Raw genomic sequence first — 22,536 nt, 5'->3', positions numbered from 1 at the left:
GCTCTTAGTAATAGTAGTCTTGAAGAGGAAAACAAAGCTGGAAGTATAGGCCCTCCTGAACCAGATTACACTTGCAGGTTAGAAGAGGACTGGCAACAAAGGCACCGTATGCTTTTTTCAAAAGTCCTTGGATGCAGGAACAGAGAAGGGTTATCTCTTACATTAAGAAACCTAAAGACTTCTCTGACCCCTCCCTGCACCCTGAGTCTTCTGCTGGTTCAGGATAATTCATCTTGTTCGAACACAAAAAGCAAAAAGAATATGCACAGCATCCTTACAGTGATATGTGGTAGATTGCATTTCTTTGTTGGTTTGTTTTTGGTTTTTTTAACACAATATTTTTAATATTGAGATAGAATTCATTGGTTTTTAGTATATTCACAAGGTGTACAACCATCACCACCATCAATTGTGTTATGAACCCCAGGGCTTTATTTCCTCTTGTATTCCTTCCATGATTCTGAAATTCTTCCCACTAAAAACACGGTATTTTTCCCTCCCCGTGGACTTTGAGTTTGGCCATATGACTTGCTTTGGGCAATGATATCAGGTACAAATGACAGTATGTCAGTTTCAGGCCTAATAAACCTTAAGAGGACTTGGGTATTCTCCATTTGTGCTCTGCACCTCTGGCATTTCCATGAGAAAAACATGCCTTCCTAACTCATTGGTCGAAGCAAGATGGGGGACAGATGGATCAGGGCTGCCCCAGCTGAGCTAAGCCTAATTCAGCCAACATTGTAGAAATGTGAGCAGTAGTAAATGATTGTGGCTATAAATCACTGAATTTTGAGATGGCTTGTTACTAAGCAGTAGTTAACTGACACAAATGTGTAAGAAAAGGCTAAGGTAGGGGGATGTGCACCACAATTTTCTACAAATGATAAGAAAAGCCCAAAATACTGGTACAGTGTAGATCAGGGCTGGGCGAGCCCTTGCCTGTGGTCTTGCCTATTTTTCTAAATAAAGTTCATTAGAACATAGTCATTTCCATTCATTTATGCATTGTCTGTGGCTGCTTTTATGCTTCATCAGCAGAATTGAGTCTTTGTGACAGAGACTGTGTGGCTCACAATCCTAAAATATTTACTGTCTGGCCCTTTATGAAAAAGCTTGTGGACCTTTTGAAGTAGGTGAAAAGTTGTAACCTAAAATTCCAACATAAACTTAAAAATAAACTAATAATACATCGTTTCCACACCTGGTAGGATGGCTGTAATCAGAAAGATAATAACAGGTGTCACAATGATGTGGAGAAAGTAGAACTTTGCATGCACTGTTAATGAGAATGTAAAATGGCACAGTCAGTTTAGAAAACAAAATGGCAGTTCTCCAAATGATTAAACATAGATTTATCATATGATCCAGCCGTTCTCTTAGGTATATATTCAGGAGAAATGAAAAAAATGTGCATACAAAAACATGTACCTGAACATTCATAGCAGCATTATACATAATAGCCAGAAAGTTGAAACAGACCAGATGTCCATCAGTTGATGATTGGATAAAAGAAAATGTGGTATATCCGTAAAATATCATTTGGCCCTAAATGAGCCAATGAAATGAAATGTGAGTGAAGTACAGTACAGGCTACCATATGGGTGACCCTTGAAAACATGATGCTGTGTGAAAGAAGCCAGTCACTAGGGACCACTTATTGTATGATTCCATTTATATAAAATGGTCCAGTATAGGCAAATCTGTACAGACAAAGTAAATTCGTGGTTGCCTAGGCCTGGGCATAGGGAGCAGTGAAGGGTGAGGATGGTGGCTAAGGGGTACAGGGTTTCTTTTTGGAGTGATGAAATGATCTAAAATTAATAGTAGTGATGGTTGCACAGGTCTGAATAAAACTAAAGCCATTGAATTGTATACTATAAATGTGTGAATTGTGTGCTATGTGAACTATATCAAATAAAGTGTTAAAAAATAAAAATAAATGAAGCACAGAAGTTATGAAGACCACAAAGCAGAATTATAAGAATTTGAGGAAGAGATAGCCAGACCACAGGAGGATGTGAAATGGACACTAGCAGAACAGAAACGAAAAGGAAGAAAAAGATTAAACCAGTTCAGAAACAGAATAAATTATGAGGCGCATGGGAGACTAGGTACCATGGGAAAGGACATAAAGATTAGATGTGAAATGTTATGATATGTTTATTTTACCATGATTTTTACTGTGTAAAACAAAACCAAAGATAACATGAGAAAAGTGAATAAAAGCCAACAAATAGATCTTTCTAAAAAAGTAAATACTGAGATAGTGATATGGAAGACCACCAACAGAGATCCAAAATATACATGCAAACTTGGAGCCCCCAAAGAAGAAAATCAAAACAGTGCAATAAATCAGATACCTTAAAGTATAATTCAAGGTATTTCCTTAAAAAAAAAAATTTTTTTTTTTAATATACTATTGGAAGGATGCCCAATGTTCCAAGGAAAACTGGCCCAGCACTGAGACATATTCTGGTAAAAAAATTGGGACTGACGAAAGATCTTAAGGGAAAGAAAACCAGCTTTGTGGCGGAACAGAAGCAATGCCAGCAAACTGTAGGCTCAGGGCTTGAACTCACAACCTTGAGATCAAGACTTGAGCTGAGATCAAGAGTCAGACATGGAACCGTTCAGCTGAGCCACCCAGGCACCCTGATTTTTTTTTTTCAAAGAAGTAATCTTTATTTTTCCTGCTCTTTAGTTCTTTTTTCTTCCATTTAATTAACTTCTGATCTTTATTATTTATTTCCTTCCCTTGTTTTCTTTGAACTTACTATGTTTTCTGAGTTCTTGAATCGACTCTTTAGTTCACTGATTTTCCAGTGTTTTTTTTAAAATATTTACATTTAAAATTAATGGTTTTCTTGTAGATATTTTTTTCTTGTAGACATTTTACATGTGTCTAAGTTTAGATGGTGTTTACATTGTCATTCAGTTCAACCATTTTAAATTTCATTATAATTTAACTTGTGAGTCATTTATAAATAGGGGTGTGGGTTTTCTTTTTTAAACACGGGGCTCTTGAGATTAATTTTTTTATGGTCACATTATAATTTTACTAGATCTTGGTCAGAAATTGTGTTCTATACTATATTAGTATTTGGTGCATTTTAAGTATATAGTTCAGTGAATTTTGGTAAATGTGTGTGTACCCTGTAACCAGCATACAAATAAAAAGAGACTATCTCTGTCACCCCAGAAAGTTCCTTTGTGCCTATTTCACTTGCAGTCAGTTTCCTTATACCTACCCCGGCAACCACAACCACTGGTGGGATTTTTATCACTATAGATTAGTTTTGCCAATTCTAGAACTTTATATATATACGTGTGTGTGTGTGTGTGTGTGTGTGTGTGTGTGTGTGTAAATGGAACATATATGGAATCCTACAGTGTGTACTTTTTTATGTCTGATTTCTTTTGTCCAACTAATGTTTTTGAGATGCATGCAGTTTTCCTTTTTTATTGCTGAGTAGTAGTATATTATATGAATAGGCCATAAGTAGTTTGTTTATCCATTCACCTATCATGAACATGTAGGTTTCCAATTTTAGCTTACTGAGAATAATGCTGCCGTGAAGGTTCATGTACAAATCTTTTTGTGGACATAATTTCTCATTTTTCTTGGGTAGATATCTAAGAATAGAACTGCTTGGCTGCAAATAAGTACGTTTAACTTTAGAAGAAGCTGACAAAACTATTTTCCGAGTCGACTGTATAGCTTTATATGCCTACCAGGAATGAATGAGAGTTCCAGAGGTTCCTCATCCTTGCCAACACTTAGTATTTTCTGTCTTTTTAATTTTAGCCATTCTAGTGGGCAAGCACCACTTTTTATTTTGAGACAAAAACATCACCTCCCTAATAACTAATAACATTGACTATCTTCCCATGTACTTAACTTGCCATTAGTATGTCCTTTGTGATGTGTTTAAGAGTTCTTTGTATATTCTGGACACAAGTCCTTTGCAAATATTTTTCTTAATGATGTCTTTTGAAGCTCAGAAGCTTTTAATTTTCAGGCAGTCCAGTGTGTCAGTTTTTCTTTTATGGTAACTGATTTTTGTACCCTACACAATCTTCACCTGCCCGCTGGTCAGGCTTTTTTTCCTGTGATCTTTCTCTAGAAACTTTACAGTTTTAGCTCTTAGGTTTGTATCTATAATTCATTTCCAGTTGAATTTTATGGTTTGAGGTAGGGGTTGAGGTTCATGGTTGTTTTTTTTTTTTTTTTTTTTTTCTGTTTTGGTTGTTATAGCACCATTTGTTGTAAAGATGTTCTTTTCCTATTTATTTATTTTATTTTTTAAAATTTTGTTTATTTATTGGACAGAGAGAGACACAGGGAGAGAGGGAACACCAGCAGGGGGAGTGGGAGAGGGAGAAGCAGTCTTCCCGCCAAGCAGGGAGCCCGATGAGGGGCACACGATCCCAGGACCCTGGGATCATGACCTGAGCCAAAGGCAGATGCTTAATGACTGAGCCACCCAGGCACCCCAAGATGTTCTTTTCCTTTGAATTATATTGGCAGTGTTGCTAAAATTGAGCTCTCATGCTGTTCCACTGATCTGTATATATTATCTTTACATCAACACCATAGTCTCAACTTATGTTCCTTTGTAATAATCCTTGAAATCAGGTGGTGAGTCTATTAACTTTATTCTTTTCTAAAATGGTTCTAGCTGTTCTGTATCCTTTGAATACAAGTTTTAAAATCAGGTCATCAGTTTCTGCAAACTGGGAGTGTGGGGAACTATATTTATACATCATTGTCGTAGCTCAGCATCTCCCAGCAAGGTCACAAAGCTCCCTAGTTACCGGAGAACACAAGTCTAGACTGAAGCTGGATAATATAGCGCTCCACAAAGGATGCCTCCAAAAGCACTTGATGTATCTATCTGTTCAGAGGAGATTTTTGGTTTTCTAGAATTCTAGGCCGAATTAATGATTGGTAACTGAAAATTAAGCAGAGACAATTTGAAATTCAGTAAAATGAAACATCCTATAAGAAAGGAAATTACCCAGTGTGGCCCAGCTGTGATTAGTGCATACAATTTAGAGAAACATTGAATTCTGATACAGCAAAATCAGTGATACGAGTTTATATAGGTATTTTATTTAGAAACATGGAGTTACACAAGAAGATACAGCTAAAGTTGAAAGTGGTCACCTAAGAGGAATGGAAATAGGGGCTCCCTTGGAGCTTGTGGACAGCGATTAATAAGCCTAGTGGTATTTGGCTTTTTATTTTGTGTATATGCTTTGTTGAAATTTATTTTAAAAAACAAGGGGAGGGGTGCCTGGGTGGCTTAGTCGTTAAGCGTCTGCCTTCGGCTCAGGGCGTGATCCCGGCGTACCGGGATCGAGCCCCACATCAGGCTTCTCCACTAGGAGCCTGCTTCTTCCTCTCCCACTCCCCCTGCTTGTGTTCCCTCTCTCGCTGGCTGTCTCTCTCTGTCTAATAAATAAATAAATAAATCTTTAAAAAAAAAAAAAACAAGGGGAAGAAAGTTTAAGTAGCTTTCTCCAAGTCACAAAGCTAGAAAGACCTAGGTTCAGAATCCTGTCTTGCCAAGACCCCTGACTCCCTCCCTTGAGTCTGAAGAGGAGCTTGTCCTGAACATAATTGTTTCACATACAATTCTGAAATTAATGACCTCAGTGTTAAAGACCACTCTTTCAGATAGACATGCAGTCTCCTGTTTTGTTTTGTTTCCTGTATTCCCTAGCTCCAGCCCAGAGCCATACATGTAACAGAAGTACAGTGAATATCTGTGGGACATGGGTGAAGAACAGTTAAAGCAGGATGGAAAAATCGTAAGTCATCAGAGAAGCTAGATTTGGGGGTGGGCTTTAAACATGAGGACAACTTAGACATGAAGTGGGGAAGGAGTGTCAATGTCAGATTTTGTGGAACTAATGAGGGAAATTACATCAGGAGTGCTCGGAGTTGGACATTTTTCCTTTGTGTATGGAGGGGAGATAGACTTTATCGAGAAAGTGGGCATCAAAGGCTTTAAATATTCTTATATTTTAGGTTTCAAGTTTTCACAGAAGTTATATTAGCTTTTGTGATTTCTTACTAATAAATACTAGGATAAATGTCTCCGTGCATGGTAACAAATAAAAAAGGAATTTGATAAATTATCTAGGGCAATGCATAATGCCTCATACATAAGAGGCCTTCAGGAGGGCAGTCTGAAAAGTCATAGTGTTAGAACTGAAAGGAGCCTTAGATAATTCCAACTAAACGAGACCTTAGAATAAATAATGTAACAAAGTTCATAGTGTGTTTTCAGTTGCCAAAAAAAGTGGTTGAAACAGTAGGAAACATTTATTATTTTACATCTCTCAAAAAACTCAAAGGCAGGGTGGCTCTAGGTGAATTTGTTCAACAGTTCAAGGACTTCATCAGTGATGGAGATTCTGTTTTGTTCCACCCTCAATATGTTTGTGATCAGTCCCATCTTGGTTACAAGGAATTCCAGGCAACAAACACATCCTAAGACAAGGCTAGGGGCGCCAGGGTGGCTCAGTTGGTTAAGCATCTGCCTTCCACTCAGGTCTTGATCCCGGGGTTCTGGAATCGAGTCCTGCTCAGTGGGAAGGCTTTTTCTTGCTCTCACTCTGCCCCTCCCCCTACTCGTGCACGTGAGCTCCCTCTCCCTCCCTCTCTCAAATAAATAAATAAAATCTTTTAATTAGAAAAAAAAAAAAGACAAGGCCTTACGTCTAGAAGAAGATGGAGGCAGGGAGAGTGCATCTTTTCTTCCAGTGCTTTTGTAAGAAAGCTTTCCCAGAGTTCTCTCTGCTGATGTCCATTCACATCACATTAGCCAGAGACCATATGAGCTTAAATTCTCTCTCTTTCTCCCCTTCTCATCCCCCCCCCAACACCTCCCAAGCCTCTCCTAAAGCATGGGATCACCCAACACCTAAACAAAATTGTGGCTTGGGGGATGGAAAGAAAATGGGGCATGATTATTGGGAAGGCAGCCGACAATGTCCTCACACTAATGACTCAGAACAAGTTAGTGGTCAGCCTACACGAGACTCCTGGTCTCCTGTTTCCCAATTTAATTTTTCCCTCTAGACATAAATAACCTATTTGCTTAATGAATGAATATTATCAATATTGCTACTTTTTCTACAGAATTTTGAATATATCCATACAATTCTGCCTCAAATGCTTTTTGAAAAAAGGTGTACTAATATAAAACTAGACATGCTAATTTTTTGTGTGAAGCATATTGAATTCTTCAAATCAACTACTGTGGTTCCTTATATGTATAATGTTTCTGCCTCTGCTCCTACTGTTTCTATTACCTAGAAAACATGCAGTCTAGCCCCTTTTTTGGCTCCTTTATTATTTGAATACCTACTCAGATTTCAAGTATGAATGCCTCTGAAACTTCTTGACATTTCCCTGTCTTAATGAAATCCCTATTATGCATCCACTGCATTGTGTTCTAGATTCTCCTACACATTTAAAGTACTGATTTCTGTATAGGTTTGTCTTCCTTTTCTAGTCTAAGCTATCACTGTAGAGACGGTTTCTCATTTCTCTTGATGAATCCAGGGTATAGCATGGTACTGAATATGTAATAGGCACCACTAATAGTTTTTTTTTAAAGAATGGATGGGTCGGGCGCCTGTGGCTCAATCAGTTGAACCTCTGGCTCTTGCCTTCGGCTTGGGTTGTTATCTTGGGGTTGTGGGATTGACCTCACATCAGGCTCTGCACTCTGCAGGAAGTCTGCTAGAGATTCTCTCCCTCTCCCTTTGCCCCTTCCCCCATCTCTTTCTCCAAAATAAATAAATAAGTCTTAAAAAAAAAGAATGGATGGATCATATACTAATTTTGTTTTCTATTAGATTTTGTTATTTTCAACCAGTGAAACATGAATGTGGTTCTATAATCTTTACTTTTTATTTTGAGGCAAAAGTGATTCCTATAAGCATAACTCATTTCTGTGAAGAGATTTTCTTTAGAACTTAAATATTGAAGGAAAAGCATTTCATTTAATATGTTACAAATTTAGTCTTAGCTCTGGAGACTTGTCAAAGGAAGTAAACATTACATAATTGTACCTAATGTAAATTAGATGTTCAGTAGACATTTGTTTATATGGTAGATATGACATAAATAGAACTATTCACTTTGTGATTTAATTTTTTCTTTTCTCATTTTAGCATTTATGACATTAACAGAGAACAGGACTATGTCAAGAATTCTGGGGGTATACTTGGTGAAAATGAATTAAGACCACCCTCCCAGCTACATTCTTTCTTAGAGAAGACCGAGCCAGGGTTCATATCAGAAAAGAGTGGGTATTAAACTAAATGCTATGAGTTATTACTAATGAATCCAAGTAGAACAGTACAATTTAAATTTTTTTAATTTAGATCATGTAAAATGAAAGGACTTTCTTTAAAAAAATTTATGATTTCCAGTGACTACAAATTTCATTAATCCAAAATAATCATTAATCCAAAATTAGTAGGTGATTAAATTTTTGAATTGCATCAGAAAAGGTTCAAGGGAAATTGTCACATTTCTCTATTTGTATTTCTTTGAAATTATGATTCATTTTACTTGGTTTTGAATTGAGATATTTTAAATACTAGAAATAATACATGCTTATGTAAGAAAAACCTGAATTGTAGTAATATATGTAAGGTAAAAAGTTTAAGTTCACCTTTTTCCACTTCCATTTCAGTAACCATTGGTTTAGACGCCGTTAACAATTTGGTTTCCCATCTTTCTAGATCTATTTCTGTAAACTTTCAAACACAATTTTTTATGTATTTTTTTTTTTTTTTTACCAAAATGACATTATATAATGCATGTTATTTACTCAGTAGTAGAGTAGATATCTATATGTGTCAGTACATACAGGTTTACTTGGTTTTTTTATGTAGTAGTTGTAAGGTGTTTCCTTATTGGTGCCAAGTTAGTTTATCACCAGGTTTTTGCTGCTATGGATGCTGGTGCGTGGAGTAGCCTTGTACCTATCTCCTGTGCACTCATGCTAGTATTTCTAAGGAAAAGATTCCCAGAAATGGACTGGTTATTAGGTATGCACATTTAAGTTTTTGTTCGGTCCTGCCAAATTGTGCTATAAAAAAGTTGTATTTATCTTAAACTGTCAGTCCCTTAAAAATAAAGGTAACATTTTAGGATTAGATGATTAAGAAATGGGTTCTTTAGGGGCGCCTGGGTGGCACAGTGGTTAAGCGTCTGCCTTCGGCTCAGGGCGTGATCCTGGCGTTACGGGATCGAGCCCCACATCAGGCTCCTCCGCTATGAGCCTGCTTCTTCCTCTCCCACTCCCCCTGCCTGTATTCCCTCTCTCGCTGGCTGTCTCTATTTCTGTCGAATAAATAAAATATTAAAAAAAAAAAAAAGAAATGGGTTCTTTAATTATCAACGGGCCTACTTAGACTAGGTCCAATATGTAGGCATCGACAGTGTTAACGGAGGTAGGTTGCAGTCCATACTGTTCGGTTCTGGGTGTTCCTGTCTTTGATGAGTGCTATTGTATAATGCACAAATAGGAGGAGTGGTCATGATAGTCCCAGGGAGATATAGAAGGGGCTAATTTTTGTTAGAATTATTGTGACACTTAAGTTGTTGGCATTAGTTCATCTCATTATTAGCTTTCAGACTAGGCGCTTAGAGAATAGGAAACAGATACGTGTGCCATAGCATCGGAGATCAGTTTATCATTTTCTAATCCCTCTTATTTATTAGAAGTTAAAAAGAGAAACAGGTATCCAAAAGCAGACACTCCGTATTGCTGATGGATTTTGAGAAAGGGGGAGAATCCAGCTTATGTCAAGCTTGACTTAACTTTTAAGACTGAACCACAAATAGTGGAGAAATATGCCCAAAGTTAGGTGCTATGGGAAAGAATATTAACTCTGTTTCTAGAATTATTGTGATTGAACTTGAATTTTCCCCACTTGTTTTCCATTGGTCACTTAAGCCCTAAGGGACACTCTCACTTTACAGACAGGTACTTTTCAAGTTGTTTCAGTATTTCTCTGTAGAATAGCCCCCTCTTCTTTCTCTCAATATTCTGATAACCTTGAGTGTTTAAGTGAAGCATGTGTATTGCTCAGCAAAAATGCAGCCATCCATTTATTGAGTGCTCATAATGTTTTGTACACTAGTTTGACTCTTACGTGAGAGTACATTGTGTGAGAAGAGGTAATGTCAAATAATATCTTGATAAAATGTTTATCTCCTTAGTTATACAGCAGGAAACTTGTGCTTTCTTAAAGTGTGTAGTTGACCTCATTTATTATAAAATCATGAAAGATTCAAGATTTACTGTGGATTTCTAACAGTTTTGCTTTGGGCATGCTTTTTCTTCTGTTAACTGTAAAATGGTTACTTGTAAAATATATTGCTGTTTGGAGAATGCTGACCTAAAGGGGAAGCATTTTTAACTATAAATAGTTTAGGAATAAAAATATGTTAGCACAAAATCATTTCCTACTGTTTATTTTAAACCATTTTCTCTGTTCGTAGCTTTATGGAGAACAGTATTCCTCACATTGGTAAATAGTGTTCTGTGACCACATATATTTGGCACACTTCAGATGGGCTGGTTTTGTTTGCTTTTCAGATTGCACTATTTTTCACAGGTTTTTGTTTATTTTTGTGCATTGACCCTCAAAAATGTGGCTATATGTAGTATTTGGAAAAGTTAAAACCTGTGTCTTCATATTACATTTTGTGGAATTTAAGAGTTGATAACCATAGAATGGTCATTTCCAAAGCTCTGACAACTTTTATTTCTTTCGCTGTAAGCAACGTATTTCTAAAATATTGAGCCTCAGAGTTTACATAGATTTTTAAATATTATTTTGCCCTTTTACAAATATTAAATACAAGGTTTCCCAAATTAGGATTTTTGGAGGAATCCTGACTTGCTTTTGGGCTAGCAGGGAAGCTTGTTTGTAAGACAGAATCACAAATGCTTAGGCTTCCCAGTTTGTTTTGAGCTGATATAGTTAAAGAAAGCCATCATTTTAATTATCATCCCTGTTGTTTTGCTATTTGAACCTCTTTAGAATATCCATATTTTTTTATAGCATTCATATACTGATATTGAAGGAAGAAGTGAAACTGAGAAAAAGTTGAACAACTGATATGGATCAGATGTACAAACTTCAGGATATTCTTAAATGTTCCATCCTCTTTTCTTTCCTTCCTTGCTACTTAAGTCTTTGACTTTTGATACTAGGAAGTTTATTAAAGCATTTTTAAGTTACTTGGATAATTGAAGTGTTAGGACTGTTTGTCCAAATTAACTTTACTGAAATGTTTTTCATTTTTATAATAGTTTAGTTTTTTACTGTTGTTCAGAAGTTAATTTTAATTAAAGTGCTTGTCTTTCCTTTAGCTTTTGAACTTTAATTAGCAGAGTTCTGGTAAAAGCAGGAAGCCATATTAATGTATTTATTTATACTATATCACCAAAACTTCCAGTGCTCTGTATATTATTCCATTCTCTTTATTATTTGTAAATAGTTTGTTACTTCCCTGCCTTGACCTTATTAAAGAACATAGAGAAAGATAAAAATAGAAGGGAGTAACCAAATCAGGTAGTTAAATGTTACAAGAATTCGTTAGGCTCAAATCTTGCTAAAGTAAAAACTTGTAAAACAAAAGGCACAAAGCCTCAATCAAGGGTCAAGTCAGTAATTCTCTGTGAGGAAACATGCCTTTCTTGGGAGGGTCATATCAGAATTTCTGGGCTAGCACATGGGTAGGGTTTGAAAAAAGCACTTTCTAAAAGTAATAAAGTTTTATTTTTGTGAAATGAAAAAAAGTAATGACTTCAAATATAACCCATAAGAAGTAAATTCAACAGATGTGTCTAGGCCATGAGGAAACCCCAAAGGTAGAACAATTTCTAATGTGTTTGAGTGTGCAATGGTAGGCCCCTTAAAAGGAACCTAACAGGCTTACTTGGGGGATTTGATGAGAAGATGGGAGGGGTAAGTTTATCAAAATGTGGCATAAGTTTAAAAAAACTTAAGGTTGAGAAACATTGGTCTAAGTGATTGCTGACCACCACTTTGATGCTACCACATTTGATCTGCTTGTCCCAACTGTGGTTATAACACACGGTTTTAAACCAAAAGGCCCAAGGAGTCTGGCAGGGTTTATTTTACTGTTGTATTGAAAGTAATTCACCCTCAGTAACTCACCTCTGTGTAATGTTCTTCACATGAGAGGTCTTTTAAGATAGTACAGATAGTACGGATGTGGAGCCAAAACACAATGTAAGTGTCTGAGTTTTACAGGAAGGAAGTAGACGAAGTATTCAGTGATACTTAGTATGCCGCTTTTAACCCCATCCTTTGGTTATTTTAAACAGTTGCATTATTTTTGTTTGTGTTTTACAGTTTTTGAGACAGTGTCCTTGAGTTCAGACTCTGTCTTCCAGAAGGCAGTTTCAATTCTTCATACTTCTTACTTGGACTCTGCATCTGAGCATGGTTTTCAGTACAGTCAAGTGACTTTGGTGAAAAATGACATTTTCTTAAATGAGGTGAGGTGCTTGGTACACACTGTGTCTGTGTGTTAGTTTTATTTTAGTTTTTAAGAAATAAACCCATCATTGTGGTATAAAAGCCTATCTAGTTCTTCTCAGCTGTCACTTTCAAATGAGATAAGAAATCCTTGGAAGGTAATAAGAATATGTTTTAGTAGGGACTAGGAAAATAATAAATTTCGTTAGTTCTTTAACAGGAGGAATTCAGATGATGCATTTTTAAAATTTAATTTGCAAGGCAAAATAATATGTTTATAGAATTCGATTATTCTCTCTTTTATACAGTACAAAACTTTTTACCAAGAAAAAAAAGCAAGTAATTATACTCAGGAAGAACTTCAAGAGACTTACGGGTTTCTTCTGTTTGAAACTGAAAATCAGGTAAGGGCATTAGGTCGTAGAACGTTAATTTTGTGATAGTAGCGTACAAAATTAATGATATCATTAAACTTAAATATTGGTATTTCACATCTCTGAAATTTGTAAGATTACTAGTTCTCCACTCTTTTTTGTTGCTGAGTCTGGTGGCAGTGGAAATGATCGTGACAGCTAGTCCTGAAAGAGATTGGATTCCTTTTTGCAGGCCTTCTTTAATTTCATCGAAATAGATTTGTCAGCTCAGGGTGAGATTTGGATTAATACGGTTTCCTAAGTATGGGCAATGCCTTTTAATGGAGTGAATCGGTATTTCTCCATTCTGGATCATCGTTCACATAGATACTTTGTTTCTTGTGGAGGTTTTTCAGGTTTCAGTTACATGGTTTTAGGGATAAGGTGAACACTTTTGGCAGTTGAGTTACTTGAAATTATTTCATGCCTGTGTTTGAAGACGGAGCTTCCGTATTGTTGCTCGTACCCAAATTGTGGGAGAAGGAAACTGCTGTGTGGAACGTGTCCCCAGAGATGTATGTGGCTTCCTAGATACAGTTTTAACAATACCAGAGATTTATAATTCAACTTAAAATAATTTAGTATTTTGATTGGGTTCGTGATTTTTAAAGGGTAGACTTGCTTAAAGAATACTTACGTTAGCACATAACGTAGGAATTCTATAGTAAGACCAGAAGAGTTTGTGTATTTACTTAATCATCTACTTACAAATAAGATACACTATGGATTCATACTAAAAAAGGCATTAGGGGATAAGACATTTTCAAATTTAGTGATTCCAAAGCTATAATTGAAGTCTTGAAGAGAGGACTTAATCTGGGAGCTTGTTTAATTTACTTTTGCTGATGGCATTTTTAACAGAAATGATATAATTTCGTGAACTATTAACCAAATACAGTTGCCTTACATAAGCTTACTTTGTGCCGTAAATACATACCGTGTACAGATTCTGTATTTATTTGAAAGCTTATAGTGTTATTTCATTGTCTCTCCTAAGACTGATATGATAAGCAAAGTACTGTCTTTTATTTAAAGGCAAAGTTAGTATGTCAGCGCGGACTCTGTGTGGGCAGCAGTGCTATTACCACTCTCGGTGACCCAGCAAAAGGTAAGTCTGTGAGAAAAGAAAGAATCTCTTCTTTTACAAGATGAGGTGGGGTTTAGTTCACTTCGTAAGACACTTATATTAAAAGCCAGTTTCATTAATGATGAATAATAATCTTAAGAATCAGGGCTTTAAACATATGAGCTTCAGGTCTAAGACTTAAGATTTTCCAGTAGGAGTTACATGATAACTTTTTCTTAAAGGTTGGTTGGACTAGAAGAGATGCTGAAGGTAGTTTTCAGTACCAAGAGATTAGTGCGATCATCCAGGGCTAATGAGGATGTCTTCTAAACTATCAGAATGGCAGTAGGAATAGAGAAGAGATGGAACTGGCCAGACTTGGCAACTGTGGAATGTGAGGAGTAAGAGGAAGTATTCAGATACAAGCTTGTAAACTTAAACTACAGTGATGTTGTTAATAGAGGAGAGACACAGAAGGAAAGGAGATTGGTAGGGAAGCAGGAGTTAAAAGAGAATGGTAATCTTACAGTTAAGAATGTGGATTAACACTACATTTCTTTGAGCTTCAAGCTCCTCATCTGTGAAATCGATAAAACTGTCTCTTAGATCTGCTGTGAGGATCGTGTGAGGCTACATGAAGCACTTAGTTCTCAGTAAATGGACGCTACTCCTTTCATGAATTGAACTTGAGAAATAGTGAGATTTTCCTAGGTGTTTCTGAGACATACCCTGCTGATGGTAAAGAATAGCCGGGTTAGAACTGGAGATGGGGCTCAAGGTGGCAGGACTAGGTGTTAGTTGAAGCCAAGGATACTGTTAATGTGGGGCAGTATCAAAGGAAAAGATGGCAAAGAACAGGACTGTGACTCTCTGTGGGCCCGGCAGGTGGGGGGGAGTGGGGGAGGGGGGAGAAGGGGAGAACAGTCCAGTGGAGGAGGAACTGGGGAGTAGAGTTTGACAGCAGAAGGATTAGAGGACAGGTATGTAGCACTATTAGGTGCTACCAGTGTGGAGATCAGGAGCGGCTAGCTTCCTGCTGACCTTTTCTTTTTCACAGCTCTATTGAGATGAAATTCATACACCCTGTAATTCACCCATTTCAAGTGTACAGTTCAGCTTTTCTTAATGTATTCATAGAGTAGTGCTGCTGTCAGTGCAGTCCATTTTAGAGTGTTTTCATCCCCCCAAAAAGAAGTCCTGTGCCTATTAGCAGTGATGCCCCCTTCCCCACTACCGCCAGCCGAGGCAACCACTACCCTGCTCTTCACCCCTCCAGGTTCGCCTCATTCCGACATTCCACATACATGGAATCCTGTGTGATGTTTTGTGACTCTTTTTCTCAGTTTAATGTTTTCAGGGCTCATCCACATTGTAGCTCATACCAGTACTTCATCTGCCTTTTGGTGGAATAGTGCCCCATTGTGTGGTTTTACCACGTTTTCTTTATTCTTTCAGCGCTTGAGGGACCTTTGGTTGTTTGCACTTCTTGGCTCTTATGGAAACGCTGCTGTGTGCGTTCATGTACAAGTGTTTGTGGAGTCATGTGTTTAGCCTTCTCTTAGGTGCAGACACATCAGTGGAATTGCTGGGTTATGTGGTCACTCTGTGTAACACAAAACGCTTTAAAATTTACATTTACATCTTCTAAAGGCCATGACAGAGAATATATTCATAAACCCGATAACATTTTACATAAAACCTTTTTTTCTTCCTACTCTTTTTCACCCCCCCCTCATTGTAAAACATAACTAACATAGGAAGAGAGGAGGGTATAATGTACCCATTCCCTGGGTTTAACAGGTCACGTTGTGCATTATTCCCTTCATTTGGTTAAAATTTGTTGTTGTTGTTGTTGTTGTTGTTGTTGAAGAATTTGAAAATAAATTACAAGTAAATACTTCAGCTTTCGTTTCCAAAATATAAGGCCCTTGTTCTATATTACTTTAGTCCCTAATTATATGGTTGATGTTTGAAAGGCTGGCTTCAGTGGGGTGCTGGAGTAGAAACTGCATTATTCCTAACAAATATACTTTGTTAAAACATACTGGAGTGGGTAAGAAGGTAGCACTACTGCCTGCGTGTATTTTATAGTTTTGTCTCAAATAGAAATGGTTAGTTCTGTGTATAATAGTAATATTTTATATGAATGTAGTGTCTTACAGTTTTAAAAGTTTATGGATCTTTTTAAATCTTCCTGAAAACCCTGTGGCTTATGTGTCCAAGGCCCCCCCCCCCAAGTCACATGGTTAGTAGTAGCAACTGAATGCCTTGGTGCTGGAACCCAAGCTTCTGACCACAAGTTCATGGCTCTTTCCAGGATATCCAGGTGGTCTCACCATTGTCTCATATTTCAAGAGATGCCTCAGTTTAGGAGTTTCTGTGGGATCTGCTCTTCCCTTGCCATTCCCCTGCTGCTGCTGCCACCCAGGGACCCTTTCCTGTCTCGGCTCTGATGGTAGCTTTCTGGTTGGTCTTGCTTCTGGCCTCTCCCTTCTGCATACTCCACTGTCTTGTGAGTGGCAGTCTGTTGCTGAAAACCCTTGGTGGGTCTCTGCTGCCCACAGGGTGAGGTCTCGCCTGAAGAGCAAGTCCTGCAAAGGTCTTTACCACTCAGTTCCAAGCTTCCCTTTCAGCCTCAGTTTCCCCTGCTTTCACCCCTGCTTCCCCATGCTGTGGCCCACCCTCCTGCACAGTTTATAGCCTTATGCTTCCATACTTGCGTTCACTCTGTTCTCTGAGAATGTCATTCCTCTCTCTGTTTAAAGAACTCCTTTTCTAAGCAAATATAAGTGCTTATTTCCGTTTCTTTGTGTCCTCAAATACATGTGTCTGACAAATAGCTAGGCACCTACTACATACTGGGCTGTGGTGTGGCCGCAGTGGTGAACAGAACAGCCGTGACCCCTGCCTGAACTGGAAACCTCACAGACTAGCGGCATAAGCTGCTTCAAGGCAGGACCTTGTTCTATTTACTTTGGTGCCACTGCTGCCCAGCACGTACCTGGCACGTAGCAGGCTTTGGCGCTTATTATTAAATAAGAGTCCTTACTGAGATTTTTTGCAAAAGATAACTGAGCATCGAATTACTACAGATAGGCCTTTTCACTGAATGATTGCCTTAAACAAAATAAACTTAGAATTTGCCAAGAATTGTGATGCTTTTATCCCTTTTTAGTTATTGTACCCCGTGTGTGTGTGTGTGTGTGTGTGTGTATGGTACCTAATTAGAACATTGGTTGTCCGTCAGATACATCCTGTCTCAGCTCTAATGTTTCCATACCTTTAGAATATCTCAAATAGTTTTTAAAAGGTAAGCAGTTTCAAAACAGTTTAATGTTGACTTTTGTCTTTTGTGTTGTCTTGTTCAGTTAAAGGTAGCACCTACATGTGAAATGTATATGAGTAAACAATCCTTTTAAAGTGTGAATTAATCTATATCTTATACTTTTATAGGTGTGTATATTTCCAAATACTCAGACTATCTTCATGCAAGACCATGGTATCATGGGAAGTCTGGTTATGTTGTAATTTTTAACCTAATTAAGGTAAAGCCCAAATGCGCTTCTATGTAATTCTTCTTTTAAAAACTAAAGGTTATCAGTCTGTGATAATGTTCTTAGTATATCATTTGCTAAACATCATAGTCACTGAAGACAGCTGTAAATTCAGAAAAAATAACTGTTGTTCTTGCTTTCCTTTAAAGACAAAGCTTTTTTTGTTCATTTGATAGATGATCTATGAATATGTCTTTAAAAAACAAAACAGCTTTCAAAATAATAGGTAAAAAGGTAATGAGTAAAAAGCCTTCCTCTCACCCTGGTCCACAGTGCCACTTTTTAAACATTAAATAACAACACAAGTAGCAACCTATAAAAACAACGTGATTACAGTTGTAAGAGAGGAATTTAGAAAGCGACTTTTCGTTTTCTGGTTTAAATTGTTGAAATAAGAGAGCCTTTTTTCCTTTATCCCTGAAACATCCAGACCTGTTCACAGTTTTATGTGGCATCTATAACTGCTGATCTCAGAAATTCTTAAACACCCTCAATAGTTCAGTATAAGTGAATCGCACAATTAGAGTTTTTACTCAAGTAGTTTGTAGGAAAACTCTGACTTTAAAGATTGGTGGGCTTTGTAAGGACATACTCCGTGGTCTCGTTTTGTTGTTTTTTGCTTTGGTCTTAGCTCTTACTATCTTGAGTTCTCACTATCTTGAGTTCTCTGATTATAAGCCAACACTACTGATGTGGTTTTTTTGAGTGTGAACTGTTCACATTCCAAAGTTTGTCCCCAAGGACTGGAGGGAAGGTAGCCTCACAGTGGCGGGCAATCCCCGCCCCTCCTCCCTCTGTCCTCCTGCAGGAGAGCTGCTGCGGTAGATGGGCCGTCGGCTCACACAACCCTCCTTAGGTGTTGTAGCTCTGTCAGATTGTGCTTCGCCCTGGGTTTCTTGGCCCTGTACCCCCCTGTCTGGTGGATATTGCTGGTCAGTTTTTACCTATATGCTCTCAGTTCTCCTTACTTTACTGCTCAAAAGCCAGCCATGCCCAAGATCATAAAATGTTGGAAGGGGGCGCCTGGGTGGCACAGCGGTTAAAGCGTCTGCCTTCGGCTCAGGGCGTGATCCCGGCGTTATGGGCGTTATGGGATCGAGCCCCACGTCAGGCTCCTCCGCTATGAACCTGTTTCTTCCTCTCCCACTCCCCCTGCTTGTGTTCCCTCTCTCGCTGGCTGTCTGTATGTCTGTCAAATAAATAAATAAAATTAAAAAAAATAAAAATAAAAATAAAATGTTGGGGGGGGAGAAGATACAGGTTGATTGCTCACTGAGAAGTACTATTTATATTCTTCGGCTTTTTATTATTGCTCCTGGTGGTCCTATGAATGAAGAGGCAGGACCTTAACACCCCCCCCCCAAAAAATTCTTCCTGTAAAGATAAAAATAAAAGTTTCCTATAACTTTACCTCATTTTGGTAGGTATTTTGTGTATTTTTTCACATATGTCATTATATTATTCACAACAGCTTTCAAAATCATTGTATGATATTTCATTGTATGGTAACCTTGACTGCCCCCTCCCCCCGCCTTGAAAGACCTGTAACCCTTGATGAAGAGAAATCTGTTGTCAGAAATACTATCGACTATTCAGTAATCGGGCCCAGCTAAGCACTTTACTGTATATTTGCCCCTTGCTGATTTACTGGGTCCTGGCATAGTAGAAATACCTTGATCTAAAAATTACAATTGATGGCTAATACTTCAGTTTGAAAATTCATCTTGTGAAATTTTATATTTCATTTGTCACCTTTTATGTGACAGTCTTTGACTAAGCTAATCTGTTCAGTTGGTGGGCTATCTAATTTTTCTTTTACAGAAATGTTTCTCTTAAGTTTGGGGTGATTCATGTACTCCTTTCATGTTGTGATAAAAGCTGTGATCATTTACTTCAGAAGGATGCCCAGACATACCAGATTTTTAAATATAATGTTAAGAGGCTCGTGGATAATTAAAACTATTGTTGGCCTTAAGATAATTCGCTCAGAACCATAGTTGTTAACACAGTTTGTTTAAAACATATCCACATCCTTACTTATTAGGCTACTTTTAAATGAATCCTAGAGTAAGATTATTGCCATTTGAAGACATCTGATTAGTCTTAATATTTTTATTCTAGGGAAAAGTCAAGTTTGTGTCTGAGAATTATACCACTAACTATACTAGTCCATCTTCTGGCTATGATTGCCACATGGCTGCAAATACTAACAAGGTTTCTCACAAGACGAGTCATTTTCGCGCATTTGAACTGAGTCAGGTATAGTCACCTGGGAATAAATCATTCCCAAGATACATTTCTGAATCTCATGTGTTAAATGTCAGGACTGGGTGGAGTTGAGATAAACTTGGTACCAATGGAGTTCCGTAGTGCTACTCTGATAATCCTTATTTCTTTTCTTTCAGTATTACCTCTATGAACTTTCAGGCAGCTCTGTTATTGAGCGACCCAGGCAGATCTATCCTTATATTATTGTAGCTTTTCAGTACAGGGAACCTAAAACGATGGCAGCATCAGCTCATAAAAGCATGTAAGTAATTATGCACATACTTTGTTTTACTGGATATGTTCTGATTGCTCTTATAAGCATGCCTTTCCTTTTTCCCTAGATGTGAACTCAGTGAAAATGGTAAGAAATTATTTAATTGGTTCTTTTATGTCTTTTAAGTAAATGTTCTGCTCATAAATAATCAGTGTCTTTCTTACTCATTTCTTAAAGCCCTTACCTCTTCGTGGCAAGGCAAATTAATTATTCAAGGCTGTCTGCTGTGTGATATAACTCTTTGGTCCTCTTATAGTACATCTGTTCCAACACAACTGTAAGTATTGAGTTTGTGTCCTTTACTATTTAATTTTTTTTTTTATTCTCATTTTGTGGTCTTGTTTGTTGTTACTGGTGTGAAACAAAGCAATTGTACTTGGTTTTTGATTAGAGTACTTTGGGGTAGATGTATAGAGCATAGGAAACTTAAATTCAGGTCTAAATTCTGACCTTGGCTTTGAAATAGTTTTATAATCTTTGACAAGTCACTTTGGAAGTTTTAGTGTCTTAATCCATTCATGGGAATATGACCTCACAGACTAAATTGAACTGATACTAGATGTTTGACTTTTCCAAGAAACAAATTGGATTTGCCTGGATAACAGATGCAGCAGATTATAGGCACTTCATACTATTATTGAGTCTTTATTAAGAGTTGCAGGAGCTGATTTTGTAATTTTCCCATGATTTTCCTAGACCCCTATTAAGTAGAGTAGCTATTACATATATTTGCATTATAATGAATTATTTGCTTCTGGGGCACTGTGAAAGGCATCTTATGAAATCTTTTTATTTAGTCTGTTCTTAGTTTGCACCCCAAACTGTTGAAAGATACACCTATTTTGTTGAAATATAAGCTGAAAACAGGTGTGCTATCAGAATTCATTTTTTTTTTCTGTTGACTGACTTGTTCTAAGAGGGAGAATGGAGGGTTATTACAACCCAGAGAATAAAGTAAGAATTCTGTGAACAGGGGTACCTGGGTGGCTCAGTTGGCTGAGTGTCCCACTCTTGACTTCGGCTCAGGTCATGATCTCAGGGTGGTAAAATCGAGCCCTGCATCGGACTCCACGCTGGGCGTGGAGCCTGCTTAAGATTCTCTTCATCTCCCTCTCCCCCTCCCCACGCCCCTCCCCTGTGCATGTGTGCTCTTGCTCTCTCTCAAAAAAAACCCAAAACAAAACAAATTCTGTAAATAAATAAATGGAAGAGCTGGGAAAGTTCGTTGTCACTGTGGAGTACAACTAATGAGCGTAGAGAGAAGTGGCTGGAACCATTGCCTAAATGGTTAACATCACCAGTGGTGGAATAAATATCACGTGCTTCCTATCAGGATGCATAGAGAATGACACAGTGCCACCCGTGTGCTATTCCTGCCAATCTAAACAGCAGGAAGCATCAGCCATACCCAGATTGAGGGGCATTCTGCAAAATACATAGTCTGCATTCTTCAGAAATACCAAGAGCATTAAAGACCAAGAGACCGTCCAGATTGAAGGTGATCAAAAAGACATAACTAAATGCAGTGTGTCACCCTGGCTTGGATCCTAAAACAGAAAAAAAATTGTTTTCTTTTCTTATAAAGCCCCTTAGTGAGACAGTTGGCAAAATTTGAGTAAGGTCTGTAGGTTAAATAGTGGAACTTATTAATTTCTTGATTTCGTTAGTTGTTTTGTGGTTGCATAAGGAAATGTCCTTTTTTAAGGACACACACAAAGAATTATTTAGGGGCAAGGGGCATTTATAAGTCTACAAGTATTAAAAATGAGTTTTCAGTGAAAAGTCGGGGAAAGTGGTGAAGAAGTCTGGATGTGATTCATTCAGTAGCACTGCATGGTAAGCAGTCCACTATTGTCAAAAGTTGGCAACTCTTACATAGCATAATTTTTAGAAAATTCTCATTCCAGCATGCATAATTCTTTCATTCATCTAGGTATTTTGCTAATTTCAAAAATACATGCATTCAGAAAATATGAACATATTTTTAAACTGTGGTCTGTGGGGTCATATATTTGAAAATCAATAATATTTATAAATATGCACATTATTTGATTCAGATTTTATCATTTTAAGGACTTTCTTGTTATGGTATTTTGTTTGCACTTATTAGAAAATAAAGAATTATGAAGCTATAGTTTAAATGTTTATTGAATTGCGTGGTGTCGTTTTTTTTTTTAGACCACATGAGCTAGATTTTAAGTATGTAATGAAAGTGTCATCTTTGAAAAAAAGACTACCAGAAGCTGCCTTTAGAAAACAGAATTACCTGGAGCAAAAAGGTCTGTTCAGATGCAGTGATACACTGCATGCCCTGGGCTTTGTTCAGTTATTTTCGTCTGTCACACGCACACGCATACATGCTTGTTGTGGCTTTGCCCTAAGTGATCCGCAGAAGGGCCTTTTGTAAAAGTTGTA

The 22,536-nt window shown here is 37.5% G+C and overlaps 1 protein-coding gene across 3 annotated transcripts in view; it reads left to right on the top strand.

The window, feature by feature from the left end:
- TASOR2 (transcription activation suppressor family member 2) overlaps window positions 1–22,536 on the top strand; it is a 76,968-nt gene that overhangs the window by 17,194 nt on the left and 37,238 nt on the right. The window contains exons 2-12 of one of the 3 annotated variants that reach the window (XM_026478697.4): window positions 5,727–5,814; window positions 8,191–8,324; window positions 12,421–12,566; window positions 12,855–12,950; window positions 13,995–14,067; window positions 17,479–17,570; window positions 19,701–19,838; window positions 19,985–20,109; window positions 20,189–20,208; window positions 20,299–20,398; window positions 22,300–22,400. In XM_026478697.4, the coding sequence (XP_026334482.2) occupies window positions 5,804–5,814; window positions 8,191–8,324; window positions 12,421–12,566; window positions 12,855–12,950; window positions 13,995–14,067; window positions 17,479–17,570; window positions 19,701–19,838; window positions 19,985–20,109; window positions 20,189–20,208; window positions 20,299–20,398; window positions 22,300–22,400 (1,036 nt within the window). In that variant the 5' untranslated portion in view covers window positions 5,727–5,803. The remainder of the gene's footprint in view (window positions 1–5,726; window positions 5,815–8,190; window positions 8,325–12,420; window positions 12,567–12,854; window positions 12,951–13,994; window positions 14,068–17,478; window positions 17,571–19,700; window positions 19,839–19,984; window positions 20,110–20,188; window positions 20,209–20,298; window positions 20,399–22,299; window positions 22,401–22,536) is intronic. The other 2 variants (XM_057304631.1, XM_044392052.3) reach the window with 2 other exon arrangements.

The sequence above is a fragment of the Ursus arctos genome, unplaced genomic scaffold, assembly GCF_023065955.2.
Source record: "Ursus arctos isolate Adak ecotype North America unplaced genomic scaffold, UrsArc2.0 scaffold_30, whole genome shotgun sequence".
Classification (NCBI taxonomy): Eukaryota; Metazoa; Chordata; class Mammalia; order Carnivora; family Ursidae; genus Ursus; species Ursus arctos.
Note: the sequence above shows the minus strand (reverse complement) of the source record. Positions and strands in the feature narration are given on the sequence as shown.